General features: G+C 37.6%; 2 protein-coding genes across 3 annotated transcripts; one reads left to right on the top strand and one right to left on the bottom strand.

Moving 5' to 3' along the window:
- The first annotated feature begins 8,074 nt into the window (after nucleotides 1-8,074).
- Nucleotides 8,075-11,778, top strand: LOC149027537 (uncharacterized). 2 transcript variants are annotated; one of them, XM_089163523.1, is made up of 10 exons: nucleotides 8,075-8,786; nucleotides 8,887-9,076; nucleotides 9,195-9,328; nucleotides 9,606-9,718; nucleotides 9,826-9,949; nucleotides 10,071-10,226; nucleotides 10,694-10,849; nucleotides 10,993-11,068; nucleotides 11,151-11,200; nucleotides 11,301-11,778. In XM_089163523.1, exons 1-9 carry the CDS (start codon nucleotides 8,739-8,741, stop codon nucleotides 11,156-11,158), a joined length of 1,005 nt encoding a protein of 334 aa, XP_089019649.1. In that variant the 5' UTR covers nucleotides 8,075-8,738; the 3' UTR covers nucleotides 11,159-11,200; nucleotides 11,301-11,778. The 2 variants fall into 2 exon arrangements, with proteins under 2 accessions (XP_089019649.1, XP_089019641.1); XM_089163515.1 differs by having other exon boundaries at nucleotides 8,077-8,786; nucleotides 10,993-11,072.
- PSAO (photosystem I subunit O) lies at nucleotides 11,688-12,571 on the bottom strand. The gene is made up of 3 exons (XM_089163535.1): nucleotides 12,249-12,571; nucleotides 11,979-12,158; nucleotides 11,688-11,885 (listed from the first exon to the last, which is right to left on the bottom strand). Exons 1-3 carry the CDS (start codon nucleotides 12,416-12,418, stop codon nucleotides 11,795-11,797), a joined length of 441 nt encoding a protein of 146 aa, XP_089019661.1. The 5' UTR covers nucleotides 12,419-12,571; the 3' UTR covers nucleotides 11,688-11,794.
- Nucleotides 12,572-17,740: the final 5,169 nt, after the last annotated feature.

Consider the following 17,740-nt stretch of genomic DNA (forward strand, 5'->3'; position numbering starts at 1 on the left):
TTGTTTACCAAGCTTGCGACCACTTGGACCAACCCCCGTTGGTTAGTTTGTTATTTAAACCCAAGAATTTCACTCAATTGAACTTGTCAGCAATCTTAAAATTTTAAGTTTTTACTGGAAAAAAAAAAAAAAAAACTTAAAATGTTTAGTGAGAAATTAATTTTAACGATAACTATTTATAGATATGGTAATACCTACTATTATAGTATAAGATTATAAAGGTTAGATTATAATCAACATATTTTTGAACAAATTTCTATCACTCCATTTGTTTACTAAGACTTTACTTAGTAAAACTTTCACATCAAATCCCTCCCTGCCCATCCCATATATAAAAGTTGATTCAGCATTTGAAAAAAATGTAGAATAATTTGTCAGTTCAAGTAATAAGAACCAGAGAGCGTGAATGTGAAAAGAGAGAAACCAATTATATTAGAAAAATATAAAAATAACTTGCATTTTAAAAAAATATCATAGGAGAAGGAGATGTAATCACATGTTAAAATTTAAGTAGAAGAATTTGATTAAAAGAATCTAAATATAAGGGAGTGAAAAAAAAAACTTTATTTTTTTAAGATTAGAACTATGAATATTACCAAAGAAAAATAAGATTAAAATTGTGGAGTGTTGCCCTCCCTCTTGATCCCCATAAAGCTTTAAACTCTTGAGCTCATGCTACAAGACTTTAGTCTTGCCAAAGTGACCAACTTCTTCGGATTAATTTGAAAATGTCTTCTAGAGAATAGCAAAACACATCTCTTGCTTCTGAACAACAATCACTCATTTATAAAAAGTAATAAAAGATTATATTATGCCTTTGTCATGTGGTTGTAGAAGGACTATCCAAATGAGGGTATGTAAATCATTGAAAAAGGTTTCACGAATCATGATTTTGTTTGAATTGCTGGGTGTAATTATTAGTATTATTTTGTTTACAACGAATCATAACCTTTTCTTTTTTGTTTGATAAACTAATAAAGTTTTTTAACCATACGCAAAGGTAAACATGAAGTTTGGTGATCCCTCGAATTGTCAATTGTCAATGGAGAGTCCATATAAAATAATAATCGGAATATTATAAATAGGTGGGTACTAATATATATGGAGAAGTTTGAAGAAAAAAGGTAAGTGGAAGGAAAAGGTGGCACAAGCATTGTGATAAGGGACTGCTCAATTGAACTACTTACGACTAACTGAGAATCAGAAAAATTTGACTCGACACAACGACAATTGAAGGGGAAGCTAAAGCCATGAGGTCAGGTCTCCTTCATGGTCTTGGAAATTACTATCAGTAGTATGTGGAGTCAGAGTTGGTTTGTCACCAACTAGTGCATATCATGCAAGATGCAAGCCTCGTTAATCCGATGGAGATTCTTTATATTGTGGAAGACATTAGATATATAACATCTAGTTTTTTGGGCTTTCAAGCCTCTTTTTATTTCTAGAAGGTTTAATTGTGTGGCTGGCGTTTTTGCCAGGAAGGCTCTATCGTTTTCGAGAGCGATGGATTGGCCGTGTTCCACTAAATGGTTGGTGTGTATTTGCCATCTTCCCTCCTTTATTGACTTTTTTGAATAAAGTATGGTTTACCATATATATATATATATATATATAAGCTATCAAATTTTCTTCCCCTTTTGGAGTGGGGGAATTTTAGTAGAATTAACTCTAAAATTTGTAATATAGTCCAATGGTCAGAATTTTGCAATGTATATCCATACGTGATCACATCATGCATTATTTATAAACCCATCATAAAATGAGATCATCATGCAAAATGATTTCCGTTTTAGATATATATATATATTATAATAATGCATCTTCATACGTCAACATAAAAATGTTTCAATATTTCATGCATCAACAACATTATTCATATTTAAGGCATTAGGCCACATGAGCCTAACTGTTGAAATTGAGAAGAAGAAGAAGAAGAAGAAGAAGAAGGTTCTTTAAACAAATATCATATTTCTTCATTGGGCGAAAAAGTAAAGAAGAAGAGAAAGGGATAGTAGTGGTGAGCTGTGCTGCGTGAACATGAAGATAATCATCTTTTCATGTGATCCGATTGAGATGGAATTCACGAGGAAAGGGCCCCACCAACGGCTCTGATTTTCGTTTGGATTCAGATTCCCAGCATCGCCATCGCACAAGCCCCAAACCATCAATGCTCCAAATGAGCCCCCACCAATCACCATATGCTCCGAGACTGAGAGATGGGCCTCCCACGACCTTTGGGCCCATACATGTGGGGACCATTCGAATAATGAATGCTTAGACAAGAGTTGCGACTAAAAAAATCCTCGTTCAGGGTGTGTTTCCATTTTTAGATCCAGCAGCTGTCAACTTCAAAACCGTAAGAAAAAATTCTGAATATGTGATTCTTTTATTTGATTTTTATGAGGGCAAGATAGTATTTCTCCCTCTTTTTTCGGGTTCATAGTTCATAGTACCAGTACCATATGAAAGAAAGAATAATGTGGGTAATCCGATCCATGCGCGCAGAAGAAACATCTGTTCTTCCTTATATTACAAATAATTAAATTTGATTTAGAAAAATAAATGGACAGTTAGATTGATTTCTAGCCAACCTGTTTTATTTAAAATGGAAACCAATGTGATAAATGGAAATACCTTATCTTTAATGGAAGTTAGAAGATTTATTTTCCATGTGAAGGATTAGGTAGTGGCTTAATTAATATTACATCATTAAATTAAAAACATCATGCAGCATTTATATTTTGTTGTTCTAGTTCATGGTATATATGTATGTTGCATCTTCACAACTTCATTCAACCTCTCATGAGTTCAAGTTGGTGGTGAATTGGTTCTGAGTTGACGGTCGACGTTCAAGTTTATTATTATATATAGAACAAGCAGGCAGCAGCTAGCAGGCTATGATTTGGTAATTTTCAAGGCACCAATATTGCAACTAAGTCTAACCCATGTGTATAATATATTATTCTCACTCAACTAAGTAACTAACCATGTGAATATGTGATAGTCCAATAAGTAATTGCCATTTGTCGTCTTCATGTGGTGGGTCCGGTGGGTCACATAGAATGAAGCAGAGCTTATGATGGCAATGCGGGAGGGAACATGGTTGAATTATCTTGCTACTACTGTTGTCCGTTTAGAATTGAGATGAAAATTTAATTTCTGTTTTTAAAGTACTAAAGAGATGCATGGAAATTGAAATGTAAATTCAAGAAGAAGGGAGGGAAGTGAGATTTCAGATTTAAAATTTCAAATGTAAACCCCCCTTATGAAAAGAGGTGAAACCACTTTATCCTCAACGTTCCTCAACCTATTGAGATCTATTGAGATCTAGCTGTCAGTCATCAAGGTTAACTGTACCTTTAATTCCTTTTTTTTTTTCAGTTTGGTTTGGCCCTTCAAATCTCACCCTTTCTGGCTTCTGCTCGGGATGGAAAAAAAAACAAAGACTTTCAAACTTGGCCCAAAACTTGTATGGGCTATCAGCAGCTATGGGCCCAAGCTTGAAATTAAATGGGTAAGATTTTCAATACAGGCCCAAACACCGGCCAGAGACTGCCCCCCTGTTTCTGTTTGCAGTCCTACATGATGACATAAACAATACTTCACCAGTTCGTCCTTGTCAGTTGTCTCATCAGTACCCTACAAGCTGGAAGAAGCGTGTGGACCATCAAAGTAAGAGTGACATTTAATGGGAATGGGAATGGGAATGAGAATGGGAGAATGATTTCCTTGTAATTGTAAATACAATGAGAGCCTCTGCTGCTGCTGGAACTACTCCAAAGGTAATCGAGATATATGCATGCATGCATGGGACATGTAAAATATCCCTACTTTTTGTCTTCATCTTTATAATTTCAGAGGTGGGGTTCTGCTCCACAAGAATATATGTGATGTTTGTTTACCCACAGCTATTGCTGCTTTCTATGGTCTCCAATCATCTTTAGATTGGATGTGTCCTAGTTTAGTCATAGATATTTTGAAGCTTTGTTATTCATTAAGTAGGATTTCTTTCAATCATCTTCTTAGGATTGATGATAGTTTTGCTGATTTTTTTGCTAGGGTTATTTGCAGATTCTCTTTGAACAGATCTTGGTAGGGTATTCCACCTTGACACTTTCATTTTAATATATTGCTGCTTTTATATTTGGGGGAAAAAAGAAGAAGGAAAATGAGTATCACTATGGGATCCGGAGAGTATGATTGATGCGAAGAGGATAAGATTTCTTTGGCATTTATCGAGAACAGTTTATGAATCTGTTTCATTGGGCTGGAAAACAAATGGGCCATGACCTGAAATGGAGCTTTCACTTCTCACAACATTTGGGTCCATTACAGCCATGGGTCCAACTCAACATAATGGCTACCCTATTGGGTGGCATGGCTGGCCATTTCTGAATTCCCTTTCAGAGTTTCAGTTCACTCAAAGTGCAAGTAAGTCTGTTTTTTTTTGTTCAGTCAAAGTGCAAGTAAGTCTCTTTCTTTCTTTTCTTTTTTTTTAAGTCTAACCTAAGCCACGCTTGATTTTTCAACCCACAAGGGACTATCCTTGGCGGGGTTGGTGGGTTCATGTTTAAACCTCGAGCCAGCCTTGCCCAACCTTCTAATAATAAAATTAAATCTTAATTTCATATAAATTTATTTTTAATATTTAATCAAGTATCCCATTAACTATTGAGGGGTAGTTCAGTCAATAATGACCGGTATCTCTCAGTGAAGAGATCATAGATTTAATCTTCCTTGTGGTATATGTAATAGTCCACATTTCCTAATATAAGGCTTCTCATTCTAAAATAGGTATCCTATCGTATTCCCACTTCAATAATTGTATCAATTTCTTCAATTTCATCTTTCCAATTACTTCAATAATTGGATTCCACTGGGTCTTTATTTTCTCAATCAGTCATTCAAGCTTATAATATTACATTATAGTTCAAATAGATGGACTAGGATTTCTTTCAATATTTTCTAGAATAATTTTATTATTTTTTGGTAAATAGACTTTCAATTAAAAGAGGGGCAAAAAGAACCCAAGACATCCTGATTACAAGCTTCAAGGAGCCAAGGAATGGAACTAGGCCAGACAGCCCAACTTGCCACGGACTGGGCCTTCCTAACTAGACAATCGGCTACAGCATTAGCCCATCTAGAAACATATTGAACCGACCAAGACGGTTCAATCCCTACCAACATACGGATATGTTCAACCCATAGTTCATTGTGTCCGCGACATATCGCCGACACAGGGCGATATGTCGCCATGTCGCTCGGGGGCGACACAACTCCCCCCCCGACACGACATTACCAAATGTCGGCGACATATCGCCCTCGTGTCGGCGATATGTCGCCGAAAGTCGATATGTCGCCGAAAGTCGGCGATATGTCGCACATTCGCCATATATAACAGCCTTTCGTTGTTTTCGCCGATTTTTCGTTCGCTTTTGCCAAAGTGATGTAGGGCCTCAAAGCTCCGGGCGCCGCCCCACACCCCGCCGGGCGGCCTCCCGGACCCCCGCCCGCTCACCGGGGAGCGGGACCCCGATCCGCGGCAACAATATGTGAAGCATGAGCCATACTCAACATAGTTGTATAATGAATTGTAAACTTTAGTACATCTCTTTACTACTTGTGTATTTGTGTTCTCTTTGCATATTTACATTAGTTTATATGAATTTTCCAAACTTCCAGTTTTGCCCGCATATAGTTGGACATGTGCCAATTATAAACTTTAGGTTAGGTGATGTTTTAGGTCAAAATAACACCCCCAATGTGTTTATTGGCCTCAAATTAGGTTACACGTCAAATTTCATGTCAAAATGACCCCAAATACCCTTCAAACGGGGTTCGATTTTCATCGAACCCTTACCAAAAGTCGAGCGACTTTTGGCGACATGTCGCCCGTGTCGCCGTGTCGCCAGAGTCCGACACGGCGACACGAGTCGACATGTCGAACCTTGGTTCAACCACACATTGGAAATCTAATTGGACAGGGCAAAAGGGGCCCCAAAAGAAGGGGCCCAAAAAAAAAAAAAAAAAAAAAAAAAAAAAAATTAACTAAATCGTTTTGTTTCGCCCAAAGCACCGCTTCTCTGAGAGCCAGGGCTTCTCCCGTGAGAATGGAATAATTTTATAACATGATAGGAGATTTAAAAATACTCACAAAATGGTTTGGAAGATTAATTCAAACTCAAGGATCTCTTTTTCTTCTTTGAAATTTATAGATTAATAATTAATTTTTCAATAGAAAAATAATCTGGTCCATAAAGTATGATTGCTATTTTGCATCATTACATTTACGTCTAATCAACAATGGAAGGTTAAAATTAGGGTTAACCCGGCCCTTTCAAAGTAAAATAAGGGCGACGGGATAGAAGAACCCTAATAAGACAAAATTTGGCTGTGGGATCTTACACTTTGGTAGGGTTGGGTGACGCTATTAGTTTTAGGTTTCTACTCATTATTAGGCTGCAACAGGGTCAAGATGGGCCAGGCTTTTGCAATCCCAAGTTCAGCCTTAGATATTATAATCTAACTTCATCTTCGCCCTGACCCTAATTCAGGGTCAATGATTATTGTCCTTGACCCTAAGTTCTACAGGGCCAAGCCAAGCTCATTCTCATCCTAATTGGCATTGTCCTTGGCCCTGATTGGCTTTGTCTCTAGCCTTGATTGGCCCTATCCTTGACCCTAGCTTGATTGGCCCTAAACTTGGCCCTAGCCTTGGTCCTAATTGACCCCATATTTGGCCTTAGTCTTGATTGACTATATTCTTGTTCTTGTTCCTAATTCATTGAGATCAAGCATCAGGGACAACATTAAGGCCAGAATCAGAGATGGGTCGAGATAGGCCTAGAGGGCCAAAGAGAAATTTCAGGCCCGCCCTTAGCCCTAACTCGTCCTCAGTGCCAAAATCTTGAACCCAAGCCTTATTTGGGCCGAGGGCGGGCTTAGGGGCCAAACTTACACCCCTACGAACTCAGTCAGTCGATTGACACCCCTACACGTAATCATACGTGTGATGTAAATGTATATATAGTCATTCTATATCATATAATATGGATTTTATTACCAAAATCACATAATAGAGACTATAATAAATAAAAAAATAGATACGAATTTAATTACATTTGACACATCTTCATTCTTTACAAGAATTTGAAAAAAGAAAGAAAGAAAAAAAAAAGAAAGTAATCTATATTGTCATTGGAAAAGAGTGAAAGACACATGTGAAAAGGAAAACTCAACCTCAGTTATGAGGTACACACTGAGGTGGCCTTTGTTTAATTCTTGACCATTCTTTGACATCTAGCTTATATAAATCTAGATGTCATTATTTGTAGAAGCCAAGAATTAGAATCCAAAAGAAAATGCAAATAGCCCTGGGCAGTTGGCAGTAAGGATCTACACATATAATGAAGTGGTCCAGGAGAACTCATAATCTAGATCTCTATCAGGTGCCACTGGCCCATGTTGGACCCACTAAATGGGAAACAGTAAAGATATACATGTGTCCTTTCAGAGAAAAAGCAAGCCCACAACGCACTTCGGTCCCCAGTTGATTTTGGAACCGAGCCCAATTCCACTGGGTTTTATTGTCAATCCCCATGATTTCATGGGCCAATCTCGATTTTGCCTCATTCATCCATAATTTTTTCTCTTGTCGGCAAAAGAAAAAAAAAACCCATAATTCCAGAATCTCTCTCTCTCTCTCTCTCTCTCTCTCTATATATATATATATATATATATATATATTATAGAATTAAAACATTTTCTGGAGAGATTATTTACTGAAACCTGGGCCATTCAAAACTAATCTAAATCGTAACATACTGGACGAATCAGGATCACAGTCCCAGTTTTCGAGTCCTGGCGATTTCCATTTCTCCATTCTCACTAATAATCACCGGACACTTTCGCACACTGGGGCCTAGGTTGGTGATGGATGCCAAAGATCCAACACTTTGTTAGCTGGAATCATTTATCATATCATCAACATCATCCCTCGATCCATACCCTACACACCCATTTTATTCTATTCTCTTTATTTTCCATCTCCAGGAGACCAGCACCCTTTTTTTCTGGGCACTAATACGGCCGTTGGATTTTGAGTCAAGAGACTAAAGAAGAGGAATTGGATCTATAAATTCCTAAAACCAATGTTTATCCTTCTGAACAAACCACAACTTTAGCCAAGATTTCAGTTTCCAAACAACTCTGTCTCCAAGTCTAGAAATATGCACTGATTTGACTTCAGGATGGGCAGTTGGGTAGGCGAACAACATCTGGGTTCGATTCAGAATGTGTCTACTGTCTAGTTCGTTCGCGGTTACTCAACTCTGATCAATTAACCAACGACCTTATCTTTGTGAAGAGTTCATACAGGGAAGGAGGAGATGATAGCATCAGCAACAGAGTCCATGTTTCAGTGGCTCATTCTCTTCTCCCTCCTCATCTTCCATTCTTTTACAAACACATCGACTGCCAGTATCGTTCCCAGGTTTCCATCTTCCATAGCAAGGCCTGAATGAACTTCTACCTCCGCGAGAAAGGTGGTTTATGAATCCAAATATTTCACACAGACGCTAGATCACTTCAATTTCCTGCCCCAAGGCTACCAGACCTTTCAACAGAGATATCTCATCATCGACAACTACTGGGGTGGCGCCAAGAGCAAGGCCCCGATTTTCGTTTACACGGGAAACGAAGGCAACATCGAATGGTTCGCCCAGAACACAGGTTTCATGATTGAAACTGCACCTCATTTCAAAGCCCTTCTGGTCTTCATCGAGGTAAATTATTAAAAACTAGTCCTACAGACACTCGAGAAAACGAATATTGGGCTTGCTCTGTTTCTTTGTTGTTGAGATAGTTATTCCATTTCCATTGCAGCATAGGTTTTATGGGGAATCAATTCCGTTTGGAGGTGATCAAGATGTGGCTTATAGCAATGCGAGTACGCTTGGGTATTTGAGTTCCACACAGGCATTAGCTGATTATGCCACATTGATCATTGATTTGAAGAAGAATTTAACAGCCGAGGACTCTCCAGTGCTGGTTCTTGGAGGCTCTTATGGAGGAAGTAATCCCTCTGATCAATCATCAGCCTTTCTTTTTTCTTCTTCTAAATTTCAAATTTTGAATCAAATACTTTCATCTCGGTTTACTGAAATTTGATTGATTTCTGGGGGATTTGGCAGTGCTGGCTGCATGGTTCAGGTTGAAGTACCCACATATAGCCATGGGTGCTCTTTCATCTTCTGCTCCAATTCTTCATTTTGAAGGCATTACTTCCCCATATAGTTTCAACGACATAATCACTCACGACTTCAGGGTAAATCATTTCTTTCACTTAATTCCCTTGTCTCTCTTATCCAATCAACCAATGCGTACTGAGCTGAAGATGCTTGCTCTTATTAGCCAGTGGAGGCTTGGTGTGAATTACCTGGTTTTTCTAATATTCTGGCGGGTGGGTTTTGTGATCCATCTGGAAGACCCACCAGCTCACCATTCATATCAATATTTCTTAACTGACCGAAGCCCATAACCAGTTGGCCTTATCTCTAATTAAATGTTACAATTATATATTGATTCTCTCTCTGCAACAACAGAGTGTGAGTGAGAAGTGTTACAAAGTGATCAAAGAGTCATGGAAGCAACTGGAGGAAACTGGTCGAAATAAAGGTGGACTTGAGCTTTTAAGAAAGTCATTTAGGATCTGCAAGTAAGTAATGCTACTTCATTTCATGCATGATCCTTAATTTTCAGTACTAGTGCCCCCAAAAGTTTTCTTCTTTATCTTCATCTTTTCAATCTTTTCAATCTTTTCAGGAACTACATAAGCGTAGATTCTTTAGAGAATTGGCTGTATACTGCACTCACATATACTGCCATGACTGATTACCCTACTCCTTCAAACTTCTTGAATCCATTGCCTGCTTATCCTGTGAAACAGGTTCTTTTCTTTTTTATTGCTAAGCTAACAATATTTTTGGTGAAATGGTTTCTACTACCACAGGGTTTTTATCTTCTAATCTTCATCCGGTGGTGTTTGGGTGGTGGGATTAATTTTACAGATGTGCAAGGCAATTGAAGATCCAAAGGCAGGGAATGACACATTTGAGAAGCTCTACGGTGCAGCCAACATCTACTATAATTACACTGGTGAATCCAGGTGTAATGATCTCAACGATAATTCAGATCCACATGGTCTTAGCGAATGGAATTGGCAGGTCTGCAATGTTTCTTTCTATCAATAGATTAATTTAGAATGAGTCTCCTTTGAAAATGGAATTAGATAAAAGCGAGGTCGGTGATCCATGTGCATTTATCTTTCTGAGCGTGACAATTAAAGGTCACAGGGTAGTAATTACTAATTACTCTAATCTCAGCATTAAAAAGAAGAATTAATTTTAGCCTTAGGAACAGATTCTGACAGCTAACTAACAAAGATTCCCCAGAACCAATCTCAGCTTTTGACTCTTCTTCAAAGCTTCTACCGGTTCAAGGACAGAGGAATTTCGTATTGAGTGCCCTAAATGAAAGGCCCAAAATAAAGGATAGGGCCCATGTTTATTATTTTCTGTAGCCCATTATTGAGTGGGCCATAAAATTTAATCCAAGCAGAGTTATGGCGAAGAGAAGATTTGTGATTTATCTTCTTCCCAGCAAATTCTAATGTGGTGTCAATTTCATGCAGGCGTGTACAGAAATGGTTATGCCAACAAGTGGTAACAGTAAGGAGAGTATATTCCCTCCATCCCAGTGGAACTACAGCGACAGGGTCAGTTTCTGCAATTTTTACTATGGCATTGAACCCAGGCCCAATTGGATTATCACCGAGTTTGGTGGACATGTAGGTATCTCTGTTCTATTTCAATCTTCAACAAATTTAGATGATCTGAGCATGAAATCATATCATAGATCATATTTTTCTACTCCATGATAATATTGAAGATGAAATACTTAAAGTTTGAAGCTTTTTACTTTCTGGGCCAGGATATTAGTAGGGTTTTGAAAAGGTTCGGCAGCAATATCATCTTCTTCAATGGGTTGAGAGATCCTTGGAGTTCTGGTGGGTACGTTCCTCAGCCCCCTATAAAATTCTCTTTCTTTCTTTACTTCTCTCTCTCTCTCACTCAGTGATTTATTTACAGTGTGTTAAAGAGCATATCCAAAAGCATTGTTGCCATTGTTGCAAAAGAAGGTTAGCTAGCTCTGATCACAACCCAGCAAACTCCATTAATTTCTTTTTTCTGTGCTTAATTTGGTAGTGGAAATCTTTATGTAAATGGTAATATATACAGGTGCCCATCACGTTGATCTGAGGTTCTCAACGGAAGAAGATCCAGAATGGCTAAGACAAGTAAGGAAGAGAGAAATCAGTATCATATCAAAGTGGCTCAAACAGTACTACGAGGACTTGGCCCATTCCTCACACTAGCTCATAGTTTTCAGTTTTAATTTCTTCTTCGTCTTAAAGTTATGCCCCAGTCATTACTTATTCGGGCTTTTAATTAGTTTCCATTCCAACCCCATCATGTACAATGAGTTCAAATGTTTACTCCAAATAAATTCTAATTCTAATTAGTCTTTGGAAGAAATTAAGTCTGTGATTGTAGAAGGCGAGCTAAGTCCAAAAGTAGAATTAAGACCAATTCAATTCTATGATTCTGGAGTGTTGGAAGGTCCAATTTTGAAATCTCGCTATACCATTCCATAGAGAATTCAAGAGAGAACAGAGAGAAGATAGCAATAATCAATACATACAGAACTCAGAAACCCAGAAGTAAATGAAAGCTCAGAAGTATTCTTCAGTCCTTCCCTTGAAGCCAATTTGTCCGAAAGTAAGGCAAAGGAACAGTCCCAAATGCCAGGTGATCAACCACAACCTATGTTCACCACCATTAACGTTAATTAGCTCCCAAACAAACCCATATACATATATACAGTAGAAATTAAGCAAGTCAGATATCGATACTCACCAGAACTGAGAAGTGACAGCAGGGGGAGTTGGGAAGTGGGAGAGCTCCGACCCAATACTCTGAAAGAAAAGTCCAGTCAAGCTGTTTCCGTCAATTATTGGAATGCTTGAAGGCGCCAACCACCCTATGAGACCGAACCCTATTACATTCAGGTCTGTCCGCAGCCAATCTCTCTCGAAGCTTCAATAAAATCATGCACTATTAATATTCGTAAAAATTACACATAGGCAGCGTTTAGATATTCTTTTGTGGGAATGAAAGATGATTTACCATGTAAACTTTCCACCTGAAGAGAGTTGTTGCTTCAAAGGGTTTCTGACTGCAACACCTGACCGTATGAAACTTGAGCTGAGATTTGATCTCTTGGGCGGAGATGATGAGAGAGAGGAGGTGACCAAGCCTACCACGGTGGTTGATGTGGCCATGGTCGTCGCTGCCATGCTTGCAGAGTTAACAATTTAGGGCTTAGCTCTGTCGAACAGATCGGACCTCAGGAGAAATACGGAGAGGAGGGTTTTTGACGCTTAAAGTTTTTCGTTTTTGTTTTCCCAAATTTCTTGGTGGAGATTTCGTGGATGGTATTTGCAGATAGACATGACGGATTGTATCTCCAGATAGACATGATAGATAGATGGGTAGGGATTGGATATGTGTAATTTTCAGTTCAGAGTACACCAATTATCTGTTGCCACGTCATCCTTTCCTGGATAATGTCCAGGAGTGGGAATGAGTGGGCCTCCATTTTGTCGCAATTCAGAAAATAGAAGTGTAACTGTATAAGTGAGATTTCTCCACGTCAGTGTTTTTTAAATTCATGGTTTGGGCTCGAACTGATAAAAGCCCATGGGCCTTTATGCCACTAACTCTCCAACGGGACAGCTAGGGTTTGTGTTATGCATGCAGGGATGGGATTGCCAGCCCTGGGAATGCAATTTAGAGGACTCCATCCATAAAGTCACATATCCCAAAGCACATTGGGAACTGTTTATATTATCTTCTACTTATTTTTTTTTTCTTCATTCTCATTTTGATTTATTTTTGCTATCCCTATCCATTTCTATTCTAATTATATACCTTGGATACCATATAGATATATAAATAGCTACATTTATTAACTAATTTCTTGAATCATTTTGAATTGAAATCGTACCAAATAGATATTATGCTGGGTGATATTCTTGTCACATAGACTTAGATGTCATATGAAAAATATCTAAATATAATTAACAATAAATGAATTACAATAATTCATTGAGGCCCCATGAAAGTGAAAGAAATATTTTCCCAAATGATTAGTGAGTAAATTTTTTTGGAAAAAAGATTATTGAATAACTAAAAATATTAAAAAATAATAATTAAAAAAAAAAAAAAGGCGTGAGAACCTTTCACGTCAATACATGGAAGACAAGACTTAGGTCCTATTTAATTAATCGTCCACTTGCCCAAAGTAGTACCCTGATTGATGGATCAGACAATTTTTGAATTCAAAGAAATGAAAATGATTAAACAGTATCAATCAATCAATTATTCATCCTATCAGGTTTTCCATTTGACTTTTCCAATATTTGATTTCTGTGTTAGCAACTGCCAACAAAATGAAGAGTCAATCAAATAACTCAAACCGAAGGAAAAGAAAGCCAAAACCATGTTCTCATTTGAAAAGATTGATTACCGTTGATTTATTATGCATTCATTGTGAAAGATTAGCTAGTTCTTGTGTAAAACCATTTTTATATTTTCTTTGTTTCAAAATGAACATTATTTTGAAAATATTCCAACAAGCCCCAAAATTTAAAAGGTCTTCAGCTTTTGAGCAAGGGTGTAGGGTGGTCTTTAAAAGCCTTCCTCAATGAGATTATTTTACCAAGTTTCAGTTTCTCCAATAGAACATGTAAGACATGTTCTATAAAAATTATTCAGATCACGTTTCTCATTGTTTCATTTTTATTATTTATTTTTATTTTTATAAATATAAGAACTGTTTGATTTATTATTTTGTTCTTTAATTAACAGTCTCATTATTTGATTTTTATATTTTTTTAAATATAAGAATTGTTTGATCTATTATTTTGTTGTTTAATTAAGAGATCCATGGATTATGTTAGAGTGACAGTAGAGAAGTCTCTATAGGGGCTGGAGTTAGGCTTTATCTGAGAGTTCAAGGTCGGCACTCAAACTTTAGTCTTTCGGTTGTGCTAGTGGCCAAGGGAACAGGCACGGGTGTGGGTGTGGGTGTGGGTGTGGGCCGGTAAGGAATGGCAACGCCATACCACTTGTGTGTGGTTTGGGAATTGTGAGTTGTCAATTACATACATGTCATATATTATGTATGAATAATAATAGATAGATGATCACCGGCCAAACATTTATATTTAATAAACCCCACCAAGTCAAGCACTCAAGATACATGCTTTTTCCTCTTGTGCCTTTAAAATCATTATAATGAAAATCTTCTGCTAATTATATAATCAAACTGGATCTACACACACTTGACAAAGGTTAGGTTATGGAGGGCAACTAGGGAACGGTTTAGCAAATAGGGGACAAACCCATCATCATCAGTTCATGTTATAATCAATAGGAAAACCCAGCATTAATTGCAACAATTAATTAATAACCTTTTTATACAAAAACTATGGATGAGCTATGCTGTTACTGTTACTGCATGTCTCACATTAGACCTCCATGCTATAATTTTACAAACCTTTTCATATCTGAAATACAGTATAAATGGAAGCTGTGTACACAGAGTCTTTGGGTTTCTCTATTAATTTGATCATCTTTCTCCCCTCCCCAGGTTTGATGGTGTGATGACATCTAAGTATACGTTTCAATGTCAGGAATAAACCCTAAATCCTAGGCAGCTGCCAAAGTCTTCACATTTATCATCTCTCTCTCTCTCTTTCTCTGGGCATGTATGGGAATGGGTACCTTAGGAAATGTGGACCACTTCCCTCTAATTGCAATCCAAAACCACCTATATATATATGTATATATATATATATATATATATATAAATATGCTGGGTCCACACTTTATGGTCCAGACCTATATATATTGTCATGGTGCCAAAAGATGTTGTCCTATTGTGTGCTTGTGACACCTAATTTCTAGAGAGAGATAGACAAACCAAAGTTTTAATCATAGATACCAAATTTTAGCAGTTGAAAAGAGTTGTATATCCCTTAGCTCCCAGAGATTTAAGCAAGCCAAAAGGGTGTACGAATGGGCAAGGAGAGCCAAAATGCATAAATAGAGACCCAAGTGCTGGACCCACGTACTTGTATATGTGGGGCTCAAATGATTCCTTGTAATTTTTTCTCTGCTGTGTTTTTGTTGGTTCAAGTAACCCTACTTGTTGTTTATTGTTATATTTATTGTTTTTTAATTTCTAAAGTTTTATTAGGCTTGATTCATACCTTAATCAGGATGACCTTGTCTATAGCATGCACAACAGTTTGGTCGAATTTCGCTCCTTGGTTTTGGATGTTTCTATCTGAGCCATGTGTTTCCATGCATCTGTTTTTATGTATTTAATTTTTGGAAAGTGTTTCTGTATTTCTTTCCAATTTAATGAATATTGTTTGCCTTTCTTACCAAAAATTAATAAAAAGACACCTCATTTCCCAATTTGCTTTTAAGCAACTCATACAGATTATACATCAAATATTAGTGAACCTGAGTTTCCAGAAGTCATTTTTGTTTCCTAGCTGATTTCTAGTCTTACAAACTCCAAAACTTCCAGAGGAGAAGAGTACATTACACTCCATAAATGAAGAAGAAATTAACAGAAAGAATCAAAGGAGGAGACGGAATCGAAGAAGAGATCTGGAAGAAGAAGAAGAAGAAGAAGAAGAAGTCAATTTCAGATTCTCTCAGGATTGATTGATATCACCTTTGATAATTTCCCATGATGAATGATTCAAGGGCATGCAGGGGGCACACCTGTCCTATTCCAGATAAATGGGGGTGGTTGGACCAGGCTAAGAGAGAGAGAGAGAGGGAGAGCAAGGTCCTTGTACGATTGTAAGCCCTATCAAATGGTAGACGTGTCATTCATTTAATGCATTAACATATTACATATGCTTTTCATTTTAGATGAATTGGGAGGTAGCCAGCCAAACATGCATGTATAGTTGGATCATAGGGATCCCCGCAGGGGCCCATGATGAATCAGAGACAAGCACGCCTCCCTGAGCTCCTGCTGCTCATGACTTATTATTTCCTCTCCATTTACAGCCCGGCCGACAGCCAGAGAAAGATTAGACACTGTTTCTACTACCAAACAATCCAAAAGCCTAGAGAAAAATCTAAAAATTCTTTCCTCCTTCCTGTCTTCTTATCTTCAAGTGGTCTACACACTATACAATTGCCTTCTGGTATATGGAGCTTGTACCATCTCTCTCTATCTCACTCTCTCTCTCGCTCACACAGGCACACACAGGCACACACATATCAATTAATTAAGAAGTGGTCTACACTCTATACAAAGCTTTTGGGTATTTGGAGTTGGTAGCTTCCCTCTCTTTCTCATGGGTTCTGGAGAGTTATTATTGAATTCAAAGGAAAGGGGTGTGTGGGGACTTTGAAGGCAAGAATCGTGCAGGACCCGTGGTAAGGTTTAAAGTCAAAACCCAAGAACTGTAGATTGAGGCCCACCTAACACATGCGCCTCAAGTTCTCAAAGTGTTGATGATCCATAAATTTATGAGCTTCTATAGCTCACTGCAGCATGGTTCATGTCAGGTTGTGTAGCTTTCAATGGAGGTGTAGTCCTCTTCCAGCCTCTTCTTTGGTGAGGAAAGTAGAAAGAGGAATAATGAAAAAGAAGAAGAAGAAAAAAAATTATATATATATAACTACTCATATTGAATATTGATGCTGATTTGAAGACGCCCACGCAGGCCCACATGAGCAGAATTCAAATATTTTGAATTGAATGAGCTTTCATGGAAATTCAGATAAATTGAGAATACTGTCTTCATTAGGTCATGTAGCTTTCACCTCCATTCCATGAACGTTATTCGTCGTGGACTTCAGGTCCTTCTTTTGGATCTTTAATGCAGCTTTCTCTTATATTATGTGAATTTAAGTGCAAAAGAAGGACACTTGCATGCTATGCTCGTGAATTATTTATCATTTTTACTTCTCCCCTTTTCTTCTTCTCTCATTCTTAAAGAATAGGATAATCTTTATACTGTATTATTTGTCCATATTTATATAAACAAAATGGGGAAGTGGGTGGATGGATATCAACCTTTAGATTTCAGCGGTGGTTCGTTGTTCTTGGCCTACTTGGTTCCATGTTTGCCACACAAAAACAATCCTTTTTAATTTCTGAACCGTTAAACAATCTGCAGTGCCAATTTCAATAAATTAATTAATCTCCAGTTGCAAGCCATGAATGGTCCTTACATAAAACGAAATCGTTGGACAAGATTATAGAGATAGAGACATTAGAACGGAGAAGTCACAAGGATTGGTCCAACAAACCAGGTGCTTTTGCTTGGGAACTGGGGAACTCCAAATTTTCCAAATTTTTATAATGCTTCACACCTTCGTTACTTTAGCCGTCTCTCCCGTCACATCATAAAATAAGTTCCCAAGCAAAATGTGTCCAAGAACTTTAAGTGGCAGATGCTTCATTAGCAGAGCTAATCTTGCTACTTTGGAATCAAATAATCAGGTGGTTTTTCTATCAACAAAATAATAATCAGGTCCTAAACTAACACAGCATCTTTAATAATACTATAACATTTTTT

Source organism: Hakea prostrata, chromosome 1 (assembly GCF_041222555.1).
Source record: "Hakea prostrata isolate BN-2017 chromosome 1, UWA_Hpros_2, whole genome shotgun sequence".
NCBI lineage: Eukaryota > Viridiplantae > Streptophyta > Magnoliopsida > Proteales > Proteaceae > Hakea > Hakea prostrata.